This window comes from Parasteatoda tepidariorum, chromosome 8 (genome assembly GCF_043381705.1).
Source record: "Parasteatoda tepidariorum isolate YZ-2023 chromosome 8, CAS_Ptep_4.0, whole genome shotgun sequence".
NCBI classification, from domain to species: Eukaryota; Metazoa; Arthropoda; class Arachnida; order Araneae; family Theridiidae; genus Parasteatoda; species Parasteatoda tepidariorum.
The window spans coordinates 67439038-67450524 of record NC_092211.1 but is presented as its reverse complement, the minus strand read 5'-3'; the positions used below and the strand labels follow the sequence as shown (position 1 = coordinate 67450524).

At 27.7% G+C, this 11487-nt stretch overlaps 1 protein-coding gene across 1 annotated transcript in view; it reads right to left on the bottom strand.

Moving 5' to 3' along the window:
* LOC107443628 (E3 SUMO-protein ligase NSE2) overlaps window positions 1–11487 on the bottom strand; it is a gene marked incomplete in the record, with an annotated part of 21610 nt that overhangs the window by 7755 nt on the left and 2368 nt on the right. Inside the window, 3 exon segments of the mRNA XM_043046944.2 lie at window positions 2824–2986; window positions 6492–6639; window positions 9319–9428. Of these exon segments, the coding sequence (XP_042902878.2) occupies window positions 2824–2986; window positions 6492–6639; window positions 9319–9428 (421 nt within the window).

Here is an 11487-nt window from a genome sequence, read left to right as displayed (position 1 = left end):
AAGAAGTATTTTTATTTTCTCACAGGAATTTTCAGATCAAAACACAATTGACACTACTGACTGTTATTGAGAATTCTTAATTTTTGAAAGCTAACTCTTATTTTTCCCAGTAAGTTTTCAAAGAAAAGAAAAAAAAAAAACTCACTGGAACAGTTAAAAAATAATTGTTACAAAAAAAAAAAATACTTGTCAGCCATGTTTAAATTCAATTCGCGGCATTTTTTGCACACGGTACTTTCTTTTCTCGAAACAAAGGTGTAGCGTGAGGGGGGAACACGCTTTTTGTTTTTTTGAGAACTGCTCTTTTATTTTAGTAATATATATAGTATATATATACATTTATTAATAAACATACGTTAATATAAGGAATTAATATGCATATATACAAAAAAATTAAAATAAAGAAACAGTTTTCTATGAAAAAAAAGCATGTCCCCCCCCCCTCATGCGACGCATATGGAGACACGTGAACGACCGTCATCTTGTTCGACAATTGGCGGGTAATTTAGAGCGGTCATTCAGTTTTGCTATAATGTTGAATAGGCATGTTCACGTGTAATTTTTCCCTATGTTATAACGTTTGGCATTTTTAAATAAATTTTATTATTTCAATTTTCGAATTATAACTTCGACAGTACTAATAATTTTAATTTCATTTTTTAGAAATTACCCTTCTGCATTTTAATTAAAGCATAGTTATTATTTTTTAATATGAAGTCAATGCCGAGCAAAAGATTAAGCTTTTAAAAACTGTATTCACCAAGTATTTTATAAATTATTTATAATCAACTTAATAAATTTGTAATCCGATAATTGAAAATCAAGAATATGCCTACTTCCTCCCCCCCGGACATTTTTATTTATGTCTTTCCTTTTCCTTCAATACAGCCGTGATTTATTTATATATCTAAGGATAATTTCATTGAAAGAGCTGGTAAGTAATTTTACAATAAGTTTGAACTTTATTTTTATAAAAGAAAATACTTAGTTTACGTTTTTATTAATAATATTAAGTGCTTAATTAGTTCAATTAACTCGAGATTTGTTTTTTAAATCTATTTCCTTTTTTAGAAAAACTTCACCAATTTAGAGTAATATGTAACAAGAATTTATTTAAAAAATTATAATTACTTCTTTAATGTTTAATTACAATAATTTTTTGTCAGAACAGTGTTGCATGAGTTAGAATAAAGGTTTTGTTTTAAACGTATTTTGCTAATCAATAATTATTAACTTTAAAAGAAATACTAAAAAACTTTTTCTTTAAATATACTCATTTAAAAGATTGTTCTTTTCCTAAATTAAAACTAAGTCTCTTTGTTTTTATATTTGTTTAGTTTCCAGTTCAAACAAAGGGAGAAAGGATCAGGTTTGTTTCTTTCGTAATTCAAACTCCTACATCATGAAGCCCATCCCACTCCAGACGATTTGCGAAAACGTCATTTTTGCCGTTCTTGGCCACGCCCCCTCAAAAAACTCCCCGCAGGCACTCGTAGGGATCTCGCCAAATTTTGGCGCCAATTTTGGCGTAGATCACGATACGGAAATCATCCCCATCGATTTAAAGTCCTAACATACTATTAAATTTTGCACATTCAATATAAATGACACAAAATTCATTGCATAAGAAGGAAAAACCTCTGGAATAAAAACTCATATGATCAACTGATATGATGAATCTAAAATGTGAGAAAATCTTTCTTCAATTTTTTAAAAAATCGCTTAATTTAAAAAAAAAAAAAAAAAAACTCAAAAAGGGTGTCTTTTTATTAATAAAGCATTTCAAAGATCCTAATAAAGTATTTGTATAAAGTTTCAAAGCTATAAGAGAATAAGAAAAGTGACTGATAAATTTCAGCTTTAAAAAAACCCAATCAAATGAAATGCTATTAAAAATATATAATAATGCAAAAATAATTTAACAATCAGATTTTTCACACCAGTAAAGATTTTCTACAGGGTCTCCACTCAATTTCAGAAAGAAAAATTCCTCATCTTTTCAGGTAAATTTCAATCAAAATCTAGTCCATATTTTATCTATACCATGCAATTTTTTGTCAGAAAACTTTGATTTGTTTTACTCTATATACTTTATTTGATCTATTGATTTTTTTATATTATATAACTGCATGAGGATGGGAACATATCAGTTTGACTAAAATGTGAAATTTTTACAACAATAAATGTAATAGATGTTAGAACAATTTAACTCCAAACTTAATAACTGATTACTGTTATTGATAATTCAAAGACTGGTTATTTTCCACGCATGATATAGGAAATTTCAAGTTTTTGTAAAAAATGGCAATTTTTCCGAACTATTCCCTGATGTTTGGAGTTAAAATATAATTCCCTGACAATTCCAAGTTTTCCTGGTCTCCCTGATGCGTGGGAGGGAGCCCTGTTTCAAAGTTGTAATAAAAAAAAAAAGATGAATAAAATCACTTAAACAATAAAATTTAACTAATTTCTAAACATTACTTTAAATTGTAGCTATGTGATTATGTTAGCTATAAAATGTTCAATAAGAAACAAAATACAACACCTTTCATTTTTTTTTTCTGATTCACGTATTTCATTTAAATTATAAAAGCTGCTACATCATAGACATAACTCAGACAAAACCTGTGATCGAAAACAGATCAATGTACATTGTTGTGTACAGCACAACATTGTATATCACTGCCCCGACAGGAAATTGTTATTTTTCCTTAAACTAAAATTCATTAAAATTACACAAAATCTGTAGCAGCTTGTTCTCATAGGTAATGAATGATAATACAATGTAATGTTTAATAGAATATCACGTTGAAAAAAAATTACCTATTTTTTCTTGACTTTAAATATGCTAATATGCTATTTTTATCATATGAGTGATTGCAGATTCTGCTTTTAACAGCCTCTTTTATTTGGAGTTTAGTCAAAGGATCAATAATAATGTCCGTTGTTTCAGTTACTAATACGTCATCGTCCAAAGCTTCTGCAACTACGAAGGTAGAAAAAAGTTCAATCAGTATTCAAATTATTTTTTGCTATAAAAGCTCAACTATTTTTTTTTTTTTTAATTACAAAGCACTTTTCATTTTATGAAACAAAGTTTATATTGTAATGCATTTTCAAAAAGGATGAATAAAAGCATGAATTGTTTAGAGTGCCAGTAAAAGAGAAATTATACAGACAATTCATTCACATTGCATTTTGTTGTGAAAGCTTTTATAATTTCTTTAAAATCTGAAAAACATTTTCAATGATACTATTAATCAAGAAAAGATGGTTTTTTATTTTAGAGATAATATATAGTTTCATGTTCTACGAATCAACTAATATTGCTTACCTATAAAAGCCAAAATATATTTTTAAAATGTTCAGTACCTAAATAAAATAAATGGAATGTCCTGAATAACATCTGATCTAATGTTTGGATTTTCATGTACTATGACTCAATCATAATGGTTCGAGGGCTTTACCTTAAATATGCTAATTAATTAGTATAAACAATACATTAAGTTACAAAATTAGACACAAAATTCTACTTTCACTGAATAAACATAATTTTTTTAAAATTGATTTGGATTCCTAAACCTCACATTTTGGAAGGTAGCAGCAATCTGGAAAATATGCTCTCAATAGTTTCAGGAAGGCAGTCAAAAGGTTCAACCCCTTAAAGTTAATTTTACTTTAGGAAAATTTTGCAATATCTTGAAAACTTTGAGTGAATAAAAAAAAATATTTTTAAATAATTATTTCTTATTATTTGATTCAATAACATTTGGAAAAAAAATTCATACGAAAGCTATACAAATTTGTAATTTTGATTAAGAAAGAATTTGTAAGAATGTAATTTTAATTGGCAAACTACAAAATTGGAATGAAATTGATTGAATAATTCTTGAGAAATTGAATTTTAAATATAATACTTTTTAAAATTTGATAACTCTATTTGATCAATTATCACTATTTGATCACTATTTGATCAATTTTGTACAAATTTCCTTTTTGCCATATAAAGTTACTTTCATTAAAATGATGTAGAAATTTATACATTTCACAATTCAAAAATGTTTTGATCATTACTAAATAAATAAAAAAAATAATAAATATTTATTAAAAATTATATTTGCACAGAATTATTTTATGATAGTTAGGGCAAAATGCAAAACTACTTTAAGTGGTATAAGCTTTCAACTGCTCCCTTAACCAAACAATTAGGACAATATTTACTAGATTGCATATATTTATGGCATAGTATTTGAAATATTAGAGATGAAAAATTATCTCTTTTTTTTTAACACCATAATTGAAACTGTAATTTACTGAATGCTAACTGATTAATTTATTAAATATAGCACTTTATAAATTTCTCAAATTATTAAAACTTCTAGTAGAAAATTCAGCATTTGTATATTAATCTGTTGTGTTTTATTGCTGATAATTGGTTGATTCATGATTCTTTTTTATTTCACTGTTTTCATTTAAGAAACCAGTGCACAGTTAACATGAATTTTCAAATTAAATGTAATAGGATATCTCTAACACTTTAATAGATCTGAGCAAACAATTGTAGGAGGTCTGATCCAGGAGTTTCCTGGTCTTCTGGATAGGGTTCGAAGTTACAAGGCTTCAGAGTTGAACATTAGTAGTCGTAAACCGAAAATTGGGTTGGCTGTTCAACGACGGTTATAAAAATATTTTTAAAAAATTACTCAGTATGAAAAAAAATTTTAACAGTTAAAATTGGCCTTTTCTATCCCACAGTCTATACATTTTTAAAAAGCTATTTTAGAAAATTCTATATTTATTTAAAGCCTAATAAAGGAAAATGGAAGAAAAAAAATTTACTCTCATTCTTGAGCATTTAAAAAGGTTTGAGAAGATATTCAATCGCAGCAAACTGTTTTAGAAACTAAAGTTCCAATTTAAAAAAAACACAGAGAAAGATGTTGATATGATGGATTTGTAATATATTTCCAAACTTTCAGATTCATTTCTGACAAAACTAGGACTGGGCTATAAACAGGGATGAGATTAGCCAAAAAGCAAAAAAGCTGAATTTCCACGATAGCAAATTTTACGCAAGCGCAACCCTTTAATAATAACAGTTTAAGGTAATAAATAATGTGTTGACATACAATTGTGTACTAATCTATCATTATATAAATGATTACATTGATACTTAACATTTTTTAGTGAAAATAAAAATTACCACCTGAAAAAATAAATCTGGAAATTATATTTTTCCCCAGTTCACATAAGAGACAATTATTACTTGAAAAACTACCTGGTTTAGCAAATTAAAACTACTGAGAATATACATTAATATTTCATTTCTTTTAATAAATACTGTAATGTGATTTATAGCAAATATATCAGTAATAATCAGTAATCTTTTTCCCCAAAAACAAATTAAATTAAATCTCTTTTTAAGTTATTGCTTTTGTTCGCTATATCTTTTATGTTTTCTACATTTAGTCGTTAGTCCATCTTCAAACATCTTGTGACAAATCCTATTTTTTCTTCTTTGCAAGCACAGAATGTAAGTTTTGAATATATTCCCTTCCAGTNATCATTTTTAGAAAATATAACATTAATATCTTTCTTAAGCAAAACATATACATCAAATTCATAAATTGATTTAAATCAATCTAAGTATGAAGTTTTGATAGAAATCCGACTTTCTGTGCCTTACAAGTAAATGAATTTCAAAAATACTATATCACGATACATCACTATATCCCGATGCAAAACTGACGATGCATCACGATATAAAATTTCTTATATCGCCCAGTCCTGGACAAAACTCTTCAAATTAAAGAAATATATCTTGGTATGTATAATAATTACTACAGAGTTTTATATATACAGTACAGTATCCGTTATCCCGAAATCAGAAAACCGGAAATCAAAAAACCGGAACAAAATTCGATAAATTTTCACGCCATTTTTTTTTTAATGTTTTTTTCCTCATAAGATTTTAGGATTTTTCTTTCTCTTTTGAAAGAAGTTTACCTTACCATCATTTTGGAAATAATCATTAGTGCATTACTTCATAGTTTTTACCTCTTTTTAAGATTATTTCCAAACATTTTTTTTTTTAAGTTGGGTTTAAGAATATAAAAAAAAAGGCTTTTTGTAGCGATTCAAAAAACCGGAAAAATCAGTTATCCGGAATAGCGATGGCCCCGATCGCTCCGGATAATCGGCTCCCTACTGTATATATATATTTTTTTTAAAAAAAGACTTTTGAATAAATCAGCAATTTTCAAAGGAGTTTCGTCAGTCAGATGGCAACAAAAGGGTTGAAACTAGTTACAAAAGTAAATAAATTGCTCCTCCTTTTTTCTTTTATCTAAGTTTTCCTTTTATCCACGTATGAAAGCTTTTTCTCTTATCTAAGTCTGAGACTGCATCTAAAACATTTGAGCCCCACATTTGGCCACTGGTTTGGTACTCATATGTTAGACTATAAAAATTATTATATTCAAATATCGCACCTGAATTTTCACTTCTTGCAATGTAATCTTCAACCTGTTCAATAGCCCTTTCAGCATACTCATCAATGGTTTCCTCTTCTTTACAACTCGTAATGACACTTTCAAACTGAGACAGGACTTCCTCTTCATCCTCACAATCTGATGTGACCTTTGATATAGATAAAAGGATAACAATCAAGTTTTAAAATTATTTTTAATACTAATATGAGTGGAGAATATTCATTAATAAATACTTTTATCTAACTTAAAAACAAATACAAACAAAAAATTAGATTTCTGAGTAAAGCTTAAAATAATGTTTTAGGAAATTTTATACAACAGGAAGATAAGCAAAAATAGAAAGAAGTTAACTTTTTAATAGTCAGTACGATTTTTTTGACAGATAATATAGTTAAACTATTTTTTCATAAAATGTATTAAAGAAATCAAGGCAAATTCAGAATTATCAAAACAGCAATTCTGCTTTGAACATGAAAACTGGATCAAACATGTGCAATGTACGTTTAACTCACTCAAATGTAAGCATAGTAAAGATTTTTCAATCCAAATATTTTAAAACTCATCACATCATGGCGTTTCTAATGGGATTTTAAGAGTTAGTACGTGTTAATGATTGAAATTTAAGTTACGAACAATCATCTTAAAAACACTAGTTTATTTCATGTTTTGTTTTAGCCTATTTAAAAATTATTCAAAAAAAAAAAACTCTTTTTCATACAATTATCCATTTTTCACAAAATAAGTAAAATTTATTCACATTTAATACAGACAAATTCTTGATATACTTTAAAATGAAAAGAAATCCTTAGCTCTGCATTATTGTACCACATTAAATCACAAAATTATTATTTAAATAGATGCTAAATAAGTAACATTTAAATAGATTACTAACTAAATAAGAGCAATGAATTACAAATTTAAGTTCTCTGATTTTATTAATTTCCCACTCTGTTTTATCACTGTTATTTTTTTTATGGATGACGGGATGAAGATTGCATCAAATAAAAGAAATATGACATCACTTCTGATTAACTTTTTTTAAAGCCCAGATTTCATTTTAGTATTTTGTTGAAATTTTTAAATAAATTAGTTTACAAAACTATTATAAATAAATTAGTTTAAAAAACTATTATGATCCTGAACAATTGTCTTAAATTTTGTGATTGTTTTTAAAATAACATTTTTTAGAAGATTTACTTTTACATTACTTTTAGAGCTGCATAATTCATAAATTAATTTAGACTTATTTTCGAATAGATAATTTTCCATATTGAGTTAAATTAGGACTTAAATAATTAGTTTAGTACAATAATAATAGTGGACTAAATTAATTATCTGTGCTTTTTATACATGACCTTTCATTGATTTAAAGTAAGTTTTTAAGATTCACTCTTTAATAATATTTCAGATTCTTTAGCAAATTTTTTAGTTGCTAATAAGAATTTATTTAGAACCCAGCTTTTCAATCACGCCTTAGGTTAAATAGGACTCACGTTAAATAGGAACTCAGGTTAAATTGGACTCGGAGAAAACCCTTTCTATATTATTACATTATAAACTTAAATTGAAAGATTAAAAAGTAAATTACTATATCACTATTAACTTTTTGAGGGGGCAGGAACTTTTTTTAAAAAATAAAACACAAGAATTGTTTAATTTATTTTAATTTGACTCTCGTAGAACACTGAATTGAATTTAAATGAATTTTTACATTATTTGGTTTACTTTGTGGTTAGTGTTGAAAACAACAGCCCTTTAAGGAGTTACATTTCATTTTATAACCGGCATTGAACAGCCTATAATCAGGGGTCTGTCTAGGTTTTTCTGAGAGGTACCCATTTTGTGAAAATTTAGACATAATTTGCGAAAAATTAAAAATTATATTAAAAAATCAACACAAAAATATGGTAAAAATATGAATTTATCGTTTCTTAAGGGATACTAAAATAAAATTTTAAGAAGAAGTATTTTGTGAAACTATCGTTTTTCCTAAAGTTGAATTTGTGAAACTACCGTTTTTCCTAAAGTTGAATTTGTGAAGGTACCGCTAAACGGTAGTAAATTATGCCTAGGCAGACCCCTGATAATCAATGTTCAATTCTGCAGCTCTGTAATTTTGAACCCAACCCAGAAGACAAGAGAACTCTTAGAACAAGCACTGGGACTAGCTAGCCATGCTGGAGGACTTAATGGAATTAAACCGTATTTGCGTTACATGGTGAGGAAAACCTCCCATGGTTAGCTAGACAACAAGGAGATTTTTAACCCAATCTTCACCTACCACTGAGGATATTTTACCTCAGAACATGTTATCAAAGTGAGCAAAGTATAGAATTTGAACCTGGGTCACTTCATTCGGAGGCAAATGCTCTATCTCCTGAGCTACCCCGGCTGAACTACGTATGGGCTAAAAAATGCAAAGTGGAATTTTGGTAAAATTTTGCTTACAGAATGCCAGAGAGTCCTACAGCTGCTCATAAACTAATGAACAATACATATTAACTTATTTCAATTTCCTATCTTATATATGTCAATTTTGTAATACAAATGTTTTAATTTTGTGTAAAATACAAAATGTGTGTTAATACAATAGAGAAATTTATTTTACATTTTTATAATACCTAATATGAAATAAATAATTATAGTATTTTATTACATTAATAGCAAAATGCTTAAATTTTTCAGTAAGATATTAATCAATTACAGAACTTGGTATGCAAATAATTTACAGAAGTAATAAATAATAAAACAGATATACTACAGAATTAAAAAAAAAAAAACATAAAACAGATAAAAAGAATTATGAATTATAAAATAGATACTGTACCAGTTCTTCAATTTTTTGAGCAGCAGATGATAAACTAGAAATTTGGCGTTGTAGTTCAGCTAAGTGTTTCATGCTTTCTTTTAAAGTTCTTAATTCTTTGGCAGCATCTGCTAAAAATCAATAAAGAATGTCACAAATCTAAATTAGTGTATTTTTTTCCCAACCAGAATATAGAAGTCATATTTAAACTATAAAGAGAAAGTAAGTTATAGAATTTAATAAGTTTTTTTTGTGTGTGTGCTAAAGGCATTAGACTAAAATACAAAATCAAAAAAGCACATCATCCTTTTACATAGATTGCTGTTCTGGGTGACAGATGTTATGTATTAAGTAATAGAGTCAATTGTTGATAATAATTAAGTTGCAATAAGGCCCAGGGCCGGATTTATGTATAAGCTAAATAAGCTGTAGCTTGGGGCCCCGAGATGGCAAGGGCCCCCAGATCCAACTTTTTCCTTCTTTTTTTAAAGTTTTATTCGGAGCTGGAGCCCTCTGAAGCCTAAAATACATTTTTTTTTCTTTATTACATTAGCGAACGCTTTTCAAAATCTAATAGAAGTGTTTACAAGTATAAAATGATTGTTACTTTTTTAACCAAAAGAGCAATAAAAAGGCCTTTTGACTGATGAAAATATCCTGTAGCTTTCGTAGCTACCAGTGATGGGAGTAGTCCATGGATCCTTAAAAGCGGTACTCCACAGAGTAGTCAAATAGCCGCCTCAATTTACACTGTGGGAAATGTTTTCAGCTTCTTTAAATTGCTGTGGGCTCTATTGTCCACAGAAACACCCTTTTGTCTGATTTCTGGGCAAAACATTTCTAGGGCTGTGGGAGAATCTTGTTTAGGGTCACTCTGTTTCGAGATTTCCGTTGTGTCTCATTGTCGTTAAGGAGCTTCTCGTTTAATTTTAACTTTTCTTTTTTGCAAAATATATGTTTTCCAATTTATTACAAAAGCTTTTTTTCCTTTCAATTATCCTAAATGTTTTAACTAGTTTAATTGTGTAATTTACTTAATTATTGTAATTGATTTTAATTTGTTATTTTCCAAATTTATCGTGCATGAATCCGTGAACTCCTTTCTTTATTTATTTAAATGGTGGGCCACCATTCAATTCCCGGTTTGACAGGCCCATCTGCCAAAATTCTTGCTTTGGTTTATTTTGGATGAAATTGAGATAACAGATGTGGTAATTTTACTTACTGCTAATAGACAGAAGCAACGTGTGATATTGCTTGATAGAGCATTGAAATCAAGTGATCATCAGCTAAACAAATGTTTAAATATATATGTAAAAAATATTGTTCAAACCTCCTGTCTGACCCAATTTTCATGTATCCCCGAAATATGAATTATGCTTAGTTTGTAAAATATGATATTTCGTACACAAAATTCATTCATTTAGTTAGCTTATGCTTTTATTGTTTATTGATCATACTTGTTTCTGCTTGTAACTCCCTGATTTTTGTTGTTATTATGTGTTTAAAGTTAATAGGGCGTCCAAATTCTTTAATTTATAAGGATTTCAAATTTTTAAAGCAAAGTCGAAATAGCTTCTTCAAATTGCAAATTGAAACTATTTATAAACTTTTGACAGATTTGTTTTTATTTTAAATCTGCGCATTTAATTAAATAAAATAAAAAAAGAAATAAAAAATAAGTTTAAAAAATATAAATAAATGGCTAGATAAAATATAAAACTGTGTTGTCAATGAAAAGGAACATATCTTTTAAACAATTTGAGTATTAATAAATTATTTAAAAATAAACAATTTGAAAAGGCAGAAAAGTTTTTTGATTTGTTTAAAAGGCAAATTTTGTCCCATCATTTGATCAAGAGACTATTTAATATCTGTTTCTAAGAAGCAGTAGGTCGCGTGTGGGTGTGTGGATGATGTAAGTAAAAGAGGCATACAAAAAAAGCCAATTTAACTTCAGTTAATGCCCTCGATATTATATTTTTAAACTCCTCGCAAAAATGTAGTAAAAAAGTTATACAAATTAATTGTCGCAAACAAATTAATATTAAGTAAGAACGAATCAAAAATGATATCGAAATATGCTGAATCACTAATGAGACAGGCGGGATGAAAGACATCGAAACCAATTTGATTAAATAGTAAAACTAGAAAGTGTTTCAAAAATCCGGACATGTATCAGGCTTCAAT